A 16016-nucleotide genomic window follows, 5' to 3' on the forward strand; every position below is an offset into this window, starting at 1 on the left:
TCCACAGATGGCCAACGCCACCAACCTCAGCCACATGGTGACGGGTTTGAAGCCCAACACGCTGTACGAGTTCTCCGTCATGGTGACCAAGGGCCGCCGCACCAGCACGTGGAGCATGACCGCACAGGGCACCACCTTTGAGACCAGTAGGAGCACACACAGACACACACACACATACAGATACACACAAACCAACAACATGTCGAGTGTAACGAGCCCCTGGCTGGATGGGAGTAATGTTTCAATTTTTGCAGCTCAGTGGGAAGGAGCGGAGACACCTGAGGGAAATCAAACTGTCACTGCATAGTATAGTATAATCCAAATAATAAGACAGGTATTTATCAATAGATGTCACATTAACTGCAAGTAAAATCGACTGTAAATATGGTTATTATGGAGTATAATTTAAGCACCGCTGGCTGAGCGTTAAGGCTAAATTCCTTCGGGCACGAATGCGACGCGTTCTGTGTGCACTGCAGCCGCCAGAGCCGTTGCAGTCAATGTTTTAAACCCCACCAGAAGTGCCCAGGTTTGTTTCAGAAGCGGGTCTCAGCTTGAGCTGGCCGGACGTCAGACACAGGAACGGAATAAAGAATCTGGATGATTTTCAAAATAAAACACAAACTTTCGATCATAAAAAAAGCCAAAAGTGAAATAGTTTAACTGTGTAGCACATTTTTTTAAAAACACATAAAAAAATGACCAAATCTCAGCTAAGTTAACCAAATCTGGTGTGTAAGCATTTCTGGAACACTCCTGGTGGGGTTGGAAGTCACGTGGAGAACAGATTTAGACTGGTGGGCTGTAAGTTGGACTAACCCTGCTTCTATGAAAAATACACAATCTGAATAATCATGAAACAATAATAATACAGTAACATTTAAATCAATAGCATTTTGTGTCAAAACAAATTATTTGTTTACATTGTTCTCTTGATTTGCAGGCCCTCGGCCTCGACATCGGCCTGGTGCCTGGTGAAAAGAAATAGAGCCACAGGCTCTTTAATGGGTTCACGCCTGTAGAATAAAATCCATTTGCTTTTTGCTTCATTATTCAATTACTGTCAAAGTTGGGTGGGACACAACTTCATGTTGCCTTTTGCTTGGCACAATATCTGAGGGATGATCGTAAATTATTACCGCCTCCCCTGAGTCAGCTGGATCAAAGCCGCATAAATCCACTATCTGTTAAAATTACTCATAGGACTGTCACCCATAGCAGCACATATAGACCATTTTCTATTGAAAATATACAATCCTCTGAGTATCTGTAAGACTCTGTAACATAAATTCTGTCGGCTTAATAGTGAAGATACTAAAATTTGCTAACTGCAAAGCAGCAAGCAGCATCCATATTTCACTGTAAGCTTTAACTGCTGCGCTAAAAGCTGCCTGATAATGAAGCAAGACATTAAAAACAAAAATGGCGTCTTTACATGCATTATTGAATCGAGATCTATTAAAAGTGGAGCTTTTTTGTTGCTATTATTAAAGAATAGTTTTCATTTCTGCCCAGCCAGAGGTTTATGTGTGAGTGCGCAAGTGGATTGTATCTACAAGGTCATAAAACATACACACACACATCTATAGACACGTTTAGAGGACTGTAAGAGCACTAAAAATGTATACACACTTCAGAAGTCACACAGACACATAAAACGCTAAGCTACACACTACACATGCACAAACACACACACACTTGTATTTTGTAGTCAGAGTTACTTGTGAGCGCACCAAACTCAGCAGCACAACAAATGTCCTCCCTCCCCCTCCGCAGTTCCCAGCTCCTCTCCAAAGGACGTGACTGTGGTGAGCAAAGAGAACAAACCTCGCACCATAATTGTCAACTGGCAGCCTCCCTCTGAGGCCAATGGAAAGATCACTGGTGAGTCTCAAAGTCTCTTGTGTGTGTGTGTGTGTGTTACACATTTTGTGGTCTCGCAGATAAATCTCGATTTCCACAGGCTCTTTATGCTTCTGTCCTATCAACCAGATTCAGTAGATTAACAAGTCTCTCGAAGAGGTTTTTCTGGTGTTTCTTTATCAGCAGATTTCTTTAACTTGAACCGATGTATGCCTTCCTGACAGAAAAATAAAAAAGCTGTTGTTTCTGGACTGCAAACAAGTCAGATTTCTGACTTGTCTTTAACTTAGATCTCTTTGTAGCAACTCTTTACTAAACGCTGACTAATAAAATCACATTTAGGTGGAGCACTGATCAGCTCAAATTGATTAAAAATGTATTTCATTGGCAGACTTTTGTGGACAACCTCCACTTCCATCCGATCGCTGCACTGCAGGCTTTTAACCAAAAGGAGTTGCAGTGATTTAAATCAGTAAAATCAAGCGTACGATACACGGCTGAACTTTTCTTTCTGCCGTTCCCTGTTGTAGGTTACATCATCTACTACAGCACAGACGTAAACGCCGAGGTCCACGACTGGGTCATCGAGCCAGTGGTGGGCAACCGCCTCACTCACCAGATCCAGGAGCTGACGCTGGACACCACCTACTACTTCAAGATCCAGGCCCGAAACTCAAAGGGAATGGGCCCCATGTCTGAGGCCGTGTATTTCCGCACTCCAAAGAGTAAGTTTGAAAAATGAGACACGGGATGGGAACACGATGAAAGACGAGTGGTACGCCTCCAAGAGTCGTGTGTTTTCTTCAGGAGTTGGTGGAACTTCTAAAGAGCTAATAGGAGAGAGAATGAATATTGGATTTACATTAGTCTGGTCGCCACAAACAACTCCAAATGAATGCTAATTTTGCAACCGTTTGCTGTGACGTCACAGCTTCATTAGCAGGCAATGAAATGCAGTGCAGGAAGTCTAGTTTGAGGAACAGATTAAAAGGTGTTTAAAGGTTTTTCAGAGGCTGCACAACACGAGAGGGCTGCAGAGCTAACGATTATCTGAAATTGCCCTTAAGTGATAACCGCTAATTTGCCCTCAAGTGTCCAACAGAGTCGATAAACACAGCTTTTATATTTGACTTTCACTTGTACAATGAAGGTCCTCATGTTACAAGAGTTATAATGTGCATAGTTAAAATATTGCACCACACAAAACCTCCCGTTTTGATGATTGTCTCACAATCTGCCACTCTCAAGGAAAAACTTCAACAAACTGGACGTGTGCTGGTTCTCCTGTCTTAAATACGTTTTCTAGTTAACACTTAGATAAACTCCTCTGATGAGGCTGCTGTGAGAAAATCTCCTGAGAGCCGAGATAGAGACGTTTCCCAAGCCTTGTTGATTGGTTGGGGATGACTGAATTACTGCAAAGTCTGGGCAGCAAATTTGCACCCAACTCTAATTTAAAAGCAAAAAAGTTTGAAGGTGCTGTGTTCACCTTATTTTGTTCTTACCTGAATGTTTTGACAAGACTTTTTAAGGAAATCTTAAAATCAGTGTGTTTTATTTAAACACTGTGCTTTTAATGTCAGCTTGGCTGTGTTGGTAGCACACTGTTGCTGTTTGGTTTGTCACTATTTCTCATTCTTCTAGTTTTGCCCTTTCCTTCTCCTCCTCCTCCTCTCTCGCTTTATTTGTCTCCCTCGCCGCTCTTTTCAGCTAACCTGTTTTTTGCTTTTTATTGTCTCTCCCTCCCTGCTCTCCTTTGGCCTGTTAAGCTGAGTCCTCTGACAAAATGGCTAATGACCAAGGTAAACTCCCCCTTTTATCTTTCACTGCTGACTCCGCGCCTCGTGTATCTCTTTTTTCTGAAGATTTCCATCTTCTGGGCTGTTGAAAACTCTGCCTGCATGACTGGCAAAAGTCTGTTTGTGCTTGTAGAAATGTTCAGGTTATAATGTGTCTCAAGAACGTTTGACAGAGAAGTGAATGTAACCGTAGAAGAGGTCGTAAAAACACTTTAGGAGAGTTTCAGTAGAACATGTTTTTTCCATTTTGAAACAGCAAATATTCCACCGAAGCCGGGGCCTCCAGGAAACCCAAATCCACCCGATCCTGGATCTGGAGTTGGTAAGATTTTCCTCCCACCCACCTTCTTTAACAGTCCTGCTATTGTGCTATAAATCAGACATTACAGCGACTTAAATCATGATCTGATCGTGTCCCTAGAGTTGGACTTTCCGCAGTTTTGGGTTCACATTTGTGCTGTAGTTAGTTGCAGCTTGTTTCACTGTTAGTGACCCACAAAGAGGTGTTTATGAATGCATCCAATCTAATCCAGTTGTTCTCCTCTCGAGGTAAATCAGGGGTTGGAGGCAACAGTGAAAATCACATCCTGGTCATTGTGATCATCATCTCCGTGGGAGCCTTTACCATCATCGTGGTGGTGGTGGGTGCCTTCCTGTGCACACGGCGCACCACGTCGCACCAGAAGAAGTAAGAAGCTCAGCCAAACTTTCTTTCTCCAGCCTCCTTTTTTATTAAATCTGCAGTTCAGCTCCCTCCTTGTGTCCCTTCTCCATTGTACTCAGCATAGTTAAGATCAGCCTTTGACCGTTGCTGCCATGTTCTCCCCCTTGCAGAAAGCGCGCTGCCTCAAAGTCCTCGAATGGCTCCCATAAATACAAGGGAAACTCCAAAGACCTGAAGCCACCTGATCTTTGGATTCATCACGAGAGGCTGGAACTCAAGCCCATGGACAAGTCGCCAGACCCCAACCCTGTCATGACCGAAACGCCTATCCCCCGCACCTCCCAGGACATCACACCGGCTGACAGCGGCATGGACAGCAACCCCCATCTGCAGCAGCGGCGCAACTCCTACCGTGGTCAGTGTAGCCCAAAGGGAGATGACTTAAAATTCGATTTTATGGGAAAGAGATCAAAGTGAAATATCACCCTTACTGCCTGAGCTTACATGCATAATAACACTGAGTTCTTGAGTTTGGCTGGCAGACAGGAAACTACATTTTGGAAGCTTTACTTATGAAAACAGTTAGACAGGAAACATGTTAATACCCTCAGGTTCGTTTCCAGAATTATGAGTTTCGGAGAACTTGATGTTTTTGTCTCACAAGTCAACACTTGTATTTGCTGTTTGGTTTTTCTGTGATTATCATGCAAAACATTTCATGCCTTTCATACATTATGCCCATTTTACTTGTCATGGTTGCAGTGCTGCAAGCGCACGCACTGCCAATACGACCAACTTTCTGCAAGCAGCAGCAAAATCCACTCGCAGCAATTAGTTCATAACAGGAGAATGCTGAGTGTGACGTTTGGAAATGCAGCCAAAACCCAGTGATATAAAAACTAATTGAGGATTCTGAGATCTACAGATGGATCGCTCACACAAAAAAAAGAAAAAGAAACAGTAGAGTAGCAGCTCTTTCTGATTGGCTGGTTTCCACCGTACCTTTTAGGCCACGAATCAGAGGACAGCATGTCAACACTAGCAGGCCGACGAGGGATGAGGCCTAAAATGATGATGCCTTTTGACGCACAGCCACCTCAGCGTAAGTGTGTGTGTGTATGAGTGTGTGTGAGTGAGTAGAAGTTGTCATAATTTATAGATTATAAGTAGTTGGAGCACAAAGACTTCAAATGAACATTTTCCAAATACATCTCAAGCTTTCATCCTTTCAAAAATGTCGATTTTTAGTGTTTGTTTTTCTGAATTTGGTGACAGACAGAGAATACAGCATGTGTGTGTGTGTGATTCCACATCCTTCATCGCCGGTCAGCTGGTTAATCATCTCGTCCTGTTTGTGTATCTGTGTGTATCTGTGTATCCATGTCTCATTTCCATTCACAGCTGTGATTAGCGCTCACCCCATCCATTCCCTTGATAACCATCACCACCATTATCACATGGGCAGCCTGGTGTCGCCAACACGCAGCTACCTCTACCACCAGGGCAGCGGGCACCCGCACCCGCGCCCGCATGCCTGCGCCACCCCCATTTCCCATTTAGACAGGGTGGACTCTACAGGTGAGACAATGCCACCTGCTGGACAGCAGGAGAAGTACAGAGTTGGAGCAGTTGGACCTGGTCATATTCATTCATTGATTTGTCATTTGTTCATTCATTCACATGCAGCTGCCATCTTGCTACGTCCATATTTTAGTTTTCCAAAGTGTTACTAACCACTTTTCTCTGACTGCCTACTGAAATTATTTATTTTCGCTCACTTAAATGTCAAAGGTTTAAAGCTTTGCTGAAATTTTGCTGGCTGCAGCTTCAAAAATGTTTAAATTCACTTGTTTTTAGTTTTATGGGTTTAGTGCAAGGTTTCTATTTTAATATTTGATAGGTATTTGTCAATATTTCGGTCAGTGAAAATCAAAAACATGTAAGGGATGGAGAGTGGGAAAGGACTTGAGGAACAATTGACCCAGTATGATCAGAGTAACAAGTCATAACATAGCAAGTACTATGAGTGTAGACTGAGGAAAGAGTTAGGCCGCATTCAAACAGGTTCTAGTGGTTGTTCCATTAATTTCAGTGGGGGTAGTCCATTTCGGCTGCGGCGGTACAGGCTGCATCAAAGAACGCAGTGACCTGCAGCAGAGAAGTTGAACTGGCTCCAACATTTTAAGAGTAATGCTGCCAGACAACACGCTCTGGCCGCCAATCAGACCAGTCAAACCTCCACAGTCTACGTTGAACACAAATAGACAAGCAGCTCCACTCCTCATCACCACAGCTCCTGATCCTGTCTGAATGCGGCCTAACAGTGATAATCATTTCTCCTAAGCTCGGCTCCAAAAGACAGAATATATTCTGTATGTGTGCACTGTTGGACTCCAACAAAAAATTATTTTTACTATCTAGGTATCTTTATACTGGTCCAAAATAGCTGAAAAATGCCGTCATAATACTTCAATTCAATACAATTAGAGGGGACTAAGAAAACTTGAATAATCACCTTTGAGAAGCTTGAGATGAAACCAATGAATTTTTGATATTTCTGTTTAAAGGATGACTTAAAAAAAATATTGAATCTGTTGATAAATTATGTATTAGTCGTCTCAGCTTTTTTTGTGTAATAAACCTGTTAAAAAGAGAGTAAAGGGACTTATTACACAGTTGATATTGTATCAGAAAGTTTAACATAATCAGTAATAAAGTCCATTAGACAAGGAGATAAATGAGTATAAAGACCGCATAAATCTGGTTGGAAATCTCTCTAAGCCTGTAAACCCATCTGCTCATTGTCTCTCCTAATGCCCCTCTGCCCCCCTCAGAGTCAGTGAGAAATACCCCCAGTTCGGAGCCCCTCCCTCCAGCCACCGCCTCATCTCAGGCCTCCTGCCCTTCGGAGATCCTGGCCGACCCCGAGGGCAGCTACCACGGCTCCACCACCACAGAAGAAGAGCCCAGCTACTCCAGCAACCTGCCCCCGCTTCGCTCAGCTCACCCGCACGCCCACGCCCACCCGCTCAAGAGCTTTGCCGTACCTGCGATCCCAGCCTCCAGCCATCCATCATTCGAGTCGCCCGCCCTGCCCAGCGCTCCCCTGCTGACTCAAACCGGTAAGCAGCAACACGCTCAGGTCAGCGCAGACTACAAGACTGCCAACTGGCATCCAAGCTGTTCAGAGGCGGGCAAGGAGCATGAATCTAAAGTAAAATGGATGGAGGATGAACTATGTGATAATCATTCATTAAAACCAACAGAGAAACTTCTTGCTTCGGTTATTTAACAGTTAGATCCGACCAAGTAATTTAATGGGACCTGCGGGTGTGCTCGTACGACATCAGACAAATTAGAGAAGAGCAAAGAAATGAAGCTAACACCGTGAGGCAAACAACAAAGGCTTTGAACTGCTTCTTTAAGTCTCAAAAATATTAACGTCAGCTCAGCTGAGGCAACATGTAGACTTGTAGACCAAAGCTGGCAAAAAAACAAACCATGATCTGTTGTTACTTATTAGTGTTAACTAAAAAATGGCACTTGTACTGTATAGAAGTAATATTACACTCGAGGTTGTGCTGTTATACTGAATATCGGCACAGCTGTTATCTTTTCCTGCAGCCTTGTGACTACGACTTAATCACAGGCGCGTTGATCTTCAGTACAACATCACTGCCATTGCTTGAGTCTGTTGATGCAGATGTTTAAAGTGTGTTAGAATGTATAGGATCTCTAGGAGGACCTGATAGGGACTTTCTTATGTTACAGGGAGCGGTACCTCAAACTGAAGTTTCCACATGAGATGGCAAAAACTCTGTATAAAAGAGGCAGCCTTATTTTGTCTCGTCGCATACCTCTTCTTGCGACTCTCTGGTCCATCTCTTTGTATTGTCAGACTTCCCCAGTCTGTGGAACTCTAAGCCTGTTTTATTTATTTATATTTATTTTATAATTTACACATAATATGTGCATATGACATATGTTAACTTTTGGAAAAAGGCAAGACAACTTCTTACAGGAGTAGAAATCTAGAAATCGGCAAAGACGTGGATCATTAGCAGACCTGAGGCGGGCCACATGATTCTCAAACAAGTCGTCTGTAACGGGAGCGTGGCTTTGAATACAGAGGCAGTACTTGTCAGCAGTGCTGTTTTGGACATTAAACCTGAATTTTATAAAGTTCTGACCGGCACAGTCGTCTAATTAAGAAAGGTTTTACTACAGTGTGTTACAGAGAGAGCAGTTACTCATTCAAGTCTTGCTGCGTTCACTGACTGTTGTTGTATTTGTGTGTTTTTGTGTCTTTCTCACATTCAGGGCCTCCCACTCACCCTCACGTTGTTAAAACAGCCTCTATTGGAACACTAGGAAGGACACGAACACCGATGATAGTCACTGTGCCCAACGCCCCTGATGTGCCAGAGACCAGCAAGATGCTGGAAGATGTAGACAGCGTGAGTATAGCGCCCCATGCAGGCTGCTTGTAGCAATGCAGTCAGCCTAATGTTGGTGAATATGTCACATTTCTTCACATGTTCTTTCCAAATCCATGTCAGGTGTTTCTTTGGTCGGCACTGGTTTATGCAGTTTACACTCAACTGGACGTTGGTTTTAATCACATTCTCTGTTTGTTCTTTCTCTCTTTTTATTCTTTCCAACTTCAATCTCACCTTTTTTATTTTTGTGGCGTTGTCGGCTGCCTTTTGATCAATTCATTTAATAACCGATCTTTAACCAAACCCCATAACCGGAATGATTTTATTTTTACCATCACGTCCTTTCTCCGTGTTTTTAATCCTTGATTGGCTGTCCATCATCCGTTGACGTCGGCTCCTCTTTGGTTTTTGAATGTTTTTTTTTTGTTGTTGCTTTTTTTGTCTGCTTCAGTCCCATTGACCCATCCACCCCCCCTCAGCTCACCTCACCCCACCCATACAACTCCCCATTCTCCTCTGTGAAAGATCCCTGACTGACCTCCTCCTTTCCTCTCCTTTCTTCTCCTTCCTTCCTTCCTTCCTTCCCTCCCTCCCTCCAGGTCCTTGCCTCCCTCCCTCCCTGCCCCTCCCCCGCCCCTCGCAGTAACCCTGTTCCTCTCCCTCAGAGCTACGAGCCCGACGAGCTGACCGAGGAGATGGCCCACCTCGAGGGCCTGATGAAGGACCTGAACGCCATCACCACAGCGCCATGAGCATGCACACACACCCACACACACACACACACACACACCTCTACACACACATGCAGACACTTTCTGTCATCCTCGCTCACACACACAAACACACTCTCTAAAGTCAAAACAAACACACCCAAACATAAATCTTGGGAGGCAGAGGCTGGTGGACAGAAAATAAATGGCTTCTCATGCCCAAGAAAACTCTCACGTCCCCCTGCAGAGAAAAAAAACAAACAAACAAACTCCAGACTGAAACTTAGGAACTTTTTTTGGCTTACCTTGCTCAGTCTCAGGAAGGAGATTGCCATGAGAGGGAAGAAAAAGTGACACGCTTCATCTTTTTATGAAGAACCATTCTCAGAGACAATGAACTTTTAAAACATTGGTCGCTTTCAACCGGAAGATTGTGAATTTTTTCCTCAGCAAAAATACGTGCGGTAGGTTTTGTTTTTTTTGTTTTCTTTTGTCGCGAACGTTCACTCTCGCACGCTCGAGATGAGACGGCGGTTGATTCAATGTCAAGTCAAAAAGGAGAAAGTCCAAAAAATATGCTGGTTTTGATGTTGGTGCTCATGCGGCGCAGTCTACACACAGTGTTTGTTTGATTAGTGTTTTCTTTGTGCATTTTGTATATCTATTGGGCCGTTTCAGTGAAGTGAACATTGGATATCAGCCCCCCCCTTTACAAGCCTACATTATTCATAAACGTGGTATTTTATTTTTGTTTTTACCCCCTTGTGTCATATATTGTGCCATGACTTTTTATTATTTTCTATGTTATTGTATTATTTTTTTACACACATATCCTTATAAACATGTACATATGTTGTGTTTTTTTTTTTTTTTTTTTTAAACTGCCTCATTCTTTTGATGTTTCCCATATTTCATTATTATTATTTGAAAGTGTGATTACAAATGAGTCCTGAAGCTCAGTTTTCATATCAAAAGGGGAGAGAAGCCTGATGTGTTTCTACAGTACATTCTTCTCTGGCATTGTGTTGCCCGCTTTGTACATTAAAACGTCTTCTTCTTTTTTTTTTTTCAGTCTTTTTATTTTGTTTGTGGGAGCTCCGTTTTAAAAGCCTTACCAACGTGTTTGTATGTTGGACCGTCGAGATGACTCGGCTCTCCACGGATGTCGCTCAAGAGTTGTGCTGTCTCGCTGCCAGTGGCAGTTTCTATATAGTTCTGTGGGACTTGACAGTATTCCCCACAGGTCAGGGGTACCTAGGACTCAGGGCGCTGACCCCAACCCCTCCTAAAAAAAACAAAACAAAAAAAAAAACCTCACAGTCAAATCAATCAATCACCTGCAACAGACGAGTTATCTTTTATACAGAAGTTCGGTCGAATGTGTGTGTCATTTTCCAAAAAAAACAATATTTGGTTGTCAGACGTCTGTACTGCTGAACCACGTGTGCGTTTTTACCCCACAGCGGAGTGTGTTTGCTGTATTTTCCTGCTGTTCTTCATCAGATGCCCGGGTTCTTTTACAAATCTTATAAGACGCAAAGATGTTGGCCTTTTGAAGGGGACTCCCAGATTTTTTTTTTTTTTTTTTTTTTTTTTTTTTTACATGGTAGTTTTTGTATGAAGAAGAAGAAGAAGAAGAAGAAAAAGAAGAAGAAGAAGAAAAAAGAAGCTTGTTCTATACACAAATCTGATGTAAAAAAAGAAAAGGAAAAAAAAAAGTTCATCTAAGAAACTAGTTTTTCATTACCCTCTTACCCAAAGAAATTTGTCACTTGCAATCATAGTAATTTGCTCTACTTTTGTGAATACCATGTTTCTCATAAATGTACATCGTCATGAATGTCAGTATAACTGTAAGAGATTTTAACTATGGATACAAACAAGGAACAAGTTTTGGGTAATAAAAAAAAAAGAAAAAAAGATTGAAATCAAACAGGGGGAGAAAACAGACCGAACTCCATTTGGGAAATAATCTATTGAGTTGTAAACAGTTGAACCTGTATTGCACTTTTTCACAGTTTTTGAAAAGTACATTTCTTACATATCTTGTGTTTTAAATATCAAAAGCTGTTTGTGTAAACGTAGTGTTCTAGGTAAGCAGCAGGCAGCTGGTCTTTGTTTTGTTTTTTTTATGTTTTATTTTGTTTTTGTTTGTTGTTTTTTTTGCTTCAGAGATGATATGAATTTGAGCAGCCGAGTTGTTTACTTTTTGCAGCTCATGATGAGGAATTCTGTTGTTGCTTGTTCGTGTACAGAGCTTTCTTTGCTTTCTGTAGGAAGATAAAAAAAAAAATCTGTGGCTTTTTAAAAAATGTTGAAAAAAAGGTTTGGAAAAAAAAGATGTTTTTTTATTGGTGCTCCTATACATTGTGTATACAAACTATTATGAATACTAACAAAGTAAATGTTTCTGCTCGTCTTCTTTTCATCAAACACCTTTGGGACACCCGTCAGGTGTTAAAACTCACTCATAAGTAATACACTATCCAAAATCTACAGTATGTTAATGGACTGTACTTATATGGTGGCCTGACACTTTCACACTACACGTCTCCTTCACGCACACATACATCCACTGATGGCTGCCATGCAAGCTGCCAACTGCTCATCAGCATCCCCGTCGGGAGCAATTTGGAGTTCAGTATCTTGCTCAAGGACACTTCGACATGGACTAGAGGAGCCAGGTATCAAATCACAGACCATCTGATCAGCTCTACCTCCTGAGCCACACTGTGAGCCACACTCACAGCACTGTGAGTCAAGTAGAGCTGTAATAATGAATCGAATAGTCAATCATCTATACATCTGCTTATCCTCCTCAGGGTCGCAGGGTTGCTGGAGCCTTTACCAGCTGACTTAGTGCAAGAGGCCGGGTACACACTGGACACGTCACCAGTTCATCATAGGGCACATAGAAACAACCATTAAATGGTCAAAAGATTAATATTTTTTAAGATTTTATCATTTCAATGACTCCTCATGATACTAAACTGAATATCTTTGGGCGAAAAAACAAGCAGTTTAATTCAACTTTAACCTTTCAGTGCTATCTGATGCTTGATAGATGAATTTATTTATTGATTCAATTTCCATATAATCATGTGGAACTAAACAGTATCTCCTCATAGGTCAGGGACGCCTCGGACTTCCAAATGTGAAAATAATCTTTTGTGAAGTCGAGGAGGGTTTCTTTAGGTTTAAAACGTTCAAATGTGAAACAAAAAGGACAGCTCTCATTTTAAGTACACAGATGTTATATTTCAGATAGACTGTATTCACTTAATGAACCACTATTTGTTCAGTTATAAACTCTTAAAAGCCCATAGTTTACAGTCATTTCAGCTGAAATAATAATCTCATTGACTGACTAACGTCTTCATGGGTTTCTAAGCACTGTATCATGAATGTAAGGTCAACCAGTGCTTGTTTGTCCAGATTTCTAGTAGTCATAGTCATCATGTGAAATTGGATAAAAAAAGTTTCTGCCTGAACAGCTGATGAAACTGACTCACTCGACATTTGGCTGCTACAGATGTAGCCGCCTAGAATTACCGGCTGGTCCGTGACAGGTCCATGACGGGGCCTCGCCTATCTGAATGGCATGAACAGATATATCCGGCTGGCAGCGTCAGTTCTGAGTGGCTGCCACTGAGGAGTTGGCATTCAATTCAACTTCTGTTGATGGAGCTTGATGTCACAACATATTTTAATAAACCATGACATTTAAACAGACTGACTTGGACAAATGAGTCCACTTCTACTTGTCAGTACACATTAAAATGTTAACTTTGACTGTTTGGATACATTTTTTTAGAGTGCGCTCACTTTAGTGTTATTGTTTATCCAGAATGGCTGAAAAGCCTAAATAAACCTAAATATCAGCGTGTTGCCATGAAAAATCACTATAGGCTCCACATCAAATTAAAAAAGCTATGAGATGGCTTCACCTCATAACACTATAAAAGATAAAGTAGATATTAGGCATTTTATCTGTTGCAGATGAGTTATGCTGCATTTTGGGCTCAACATCTGGAGCCCCTGCACATAAAGTGTAAATCCATGTTCCACAGTAGATCAAGTTGTCATCAAGGAGAAGAATAAACGGTAAATAGCCCAGATGAAATGTGAGGCAAGTTGCGGATACACTTGTATTTGAGAAGTATCACTGTATGAATAGATATAAACAGGATATACTACACTATTTAAAATAAATGAAAACTGAGGAGTGAGAAGATGACAAGATGAAAATAATAAAACAGTAAGACGTGTTGGAAATAGCTGTGTGCTAGCATTACTAACAAGCAAAAGGTTTTAGAAGTAAAACAAGCAGGTAGGTTGAAAGCAGGCGATACAAAACTCCAACAAGTTAATACTAAATAATCCAGGGGTCCATTTCTTTGCAGGAATTGAATAGAATATGTATTAGTATGTTTTCATTAGTGTATAATAATCTGAATATATGAGTTGTGTTTCTGTTGCCTTAAAACAAGTCATGCTTGGACGGGGAGGGTGAGACATAGAGTATTCATTTGGTTGCAATCTGAAACTACTAGGTGCCACTAAATCCTGCACACTGGACCTTTAAGTCTAAAAATATCATATCATATCATATCATATCATATCATATCTTGTGTATATATATACACACACATATTTATACATGCGTACATACTTTATATTGCAGTTATGTATGTATGCACACCTTGCACAGGCTAAATATATGACACATTTCTATGTGTATCTCTATAGATATATTATTAAACATACCGAACACTAAAGACATTATAAACATGAGGTTTTCTGAGGTGACAGTGTGGATTATACCAGAAAGGTTTTGAGTTATTGAGTTAAGTGTTTGTTGTTAATATTGAGTCATGACATAGGCCAATACATCCCACATAGCAACATATCATGACACGTCACAGTGTCCTCCAACACTAAACAACACATGATGTGATGTAGTCTATCTATCTATCCATCCATCCATCCATCCATCCATCCATCCATGTCAGGAGGAGACGCGGGTTGAAGGCCAAAATTAAAGTAATTTATTGTAAAGAACTCAACAACACAAACTTTTACCAAACACGAACCAAAGAAACAATGGGGTGTGTTAAACAGTCAATAAGTGGTGAAGGTGCATGTATGCATGAGTGAACATGAAAAGAAAGAAACCAAAAAACCATGAGGCAGCCTGGAGAGGTGGGTGCAGCCTGCCAAAGAGAGAGACAGAGTCTGGTAGAAGCTAATGGGTGGAGCTTAACTCCCAGGTGTTTCCACCTCCAACCAGCTGGGCAAGGAAACACACTCAAATTACCCAGGGAACCATCACACCATCTATACATCCATCCATCTATCATCTATCTATAAGAAGAAGAAGATATACTTTATTAATCCCCTCACGTACAGTACAAGTACAAAGGCTCATAGACATGCAATTGTAGGGAGAGAGATGGTGGAGTGATGGGCAGCCAGACCTATCTATCTATCTATCTATCTATCTATCTATCTATCTATCTATCTATTTCTTATCTCTCCTCTCGTGGCATGTCTCATCTAATGCCTGTTACTAACCAAACTTCCCTGGCGAGGTTTCTTGTGCTCTGTCGTCCAGCAGTTCTCGTGGATCGTGGCTGCTGCTGTGATCCTGCAGACGCCCCACTACACATTTATCTTTACTGTATATTTACTACCATATTTGTTACTTTAAATCCATTTTTTGTGATCATTGTCATTTTGTCGTCATGTAATTGTACATATGTTTGTGTTAATTTGTCCTGTACACGTACACATCATTGCACGGTCTGTCCGTCCGGCTGGGAGAGGGATCCCTCCTCTGTGGCTCTTCCTGAGGTTTCTTCACCACTTTTTTCCCAGTTTTAAGGGTTTTTTGTGGGCAAGTTTTTCCTCACTCGAAAGCGTGCACCACCGGTTAAGATAGATATATCGCTCGATCTTATCTATCTCTCTTATCTATCTATCTATATATCTATCTAATCCTATCTATCTATCTATCTCTCTATCTCATCATCTATCTATCTCCGGGGTTCCTAACCTTGGTGGTTCGATCGAACCCTGGGGTTCAGTGAGTCGGTCTCAGGAGGTTCGGTGGAGCCTCAGCCCTGGAATTTTTTATACCATTTGTTACAAACATATCTTGTGAGCAATGTTTCGAGGATGCTGGACTAAAAACTGAGAGAAAAGGAACATACTTTGCTGTGAAAATGACATGGACTGGCACTTGCCCAGGTGAAGCCACGCAATATTCTGAACTGGTCTCTCAAAGGCAACAGCAGAAGTCACACTGAGGTAAGTTGTTGTGAGTTCATGCACTGTGTTGGTTTTGTTATTTGAACAAGGTGATGTTAATGCACGGTTCATTTTGTGCACCAGTAAAAAAAAATCATATTTTATTTTTTACTAAAGAAGGGTTCGGTGAATGAGCATATGAAACTGGTTGGGGTTCGGTACCTCCAACAAGGTTAAGAACCACTGATCTATCTATCTATCTATCTATCTATCTATCTATCTATCTATCTAT

The 16016-nt window shown here is 41.5% G+C and overlaps 1 protein-coding gene across 9 annotated transcripts in view; it reads left to right on the top strand.

Moving 5' to 3' along the window:
• neo1a (neogenin 1a) overlaps nt 1-11090 on the top strand; it is a 160193-nt gene extending 149103 nt beyond the window's left edge. For 3 of the 9 annotated variants that reach the window (XM_019275835.2, XM_010735732.3, XM_027280993.1), the window contains exons 18-29: nt 8-146; nt 1777-1884; nt 2394-2588; nt 3633-3665; nt 3919-3984; nt 4212-4350; nt 4497-4741; nt 5336-5428; nt 5728-5904; nt 7161-7448; nt 8647-8783; nt 9431-11090. In XM_019275835.2, coding sequence (XP_019131380.1) covers nt 8-146; nt 1777-1884; nt 2394-2588; nt 3633-3665; nt 3919-3984; nt 4212-4350; nt 4497-4741; nt 5336-5428; nt 5728-5904; nt 7161-7448; nt 8647-8783; nt 9431-9517 — 1707 coding nt within the window. In that variant the 3' untranslated portion in view covers nt 9518-11090. Of the gene's footprint in view, nt 1-7; nt 147-1776; nt 1885-2393; nt 2589-3632; nt 3666-3918; nt 3985-4211; nt 4351-4496; nt 4742-5335; nt 5429-5727; nt 5905-7160; nt 7449-8646; nt 8784-9216; nt 9357-9430 lie in introns of those variants that run through there. The other 6 variants (XM_027280990.1, XM_019275837.2, XM_019275839.2 and 3 more) reach the window with 6 other exon arrangements.
• Nucleotides 11091-16016: the final 4926 nt, after the last annotated feature.

Source organism: Larimichthys crocea, chromosome VIII, assembly GCF_000972845.2.
Source record: "Larimichthys crocea isolate SSNF chromosome VIII, L_crocea_2.0, whole genome shotgun sequence".
In the NCBI taxonomy this organism is placed as follows: Eukaryota; Metazoa; Chordata; class Actinopteri; family Sciaenidae; genus Larimichthys; species Larimichthys crocea.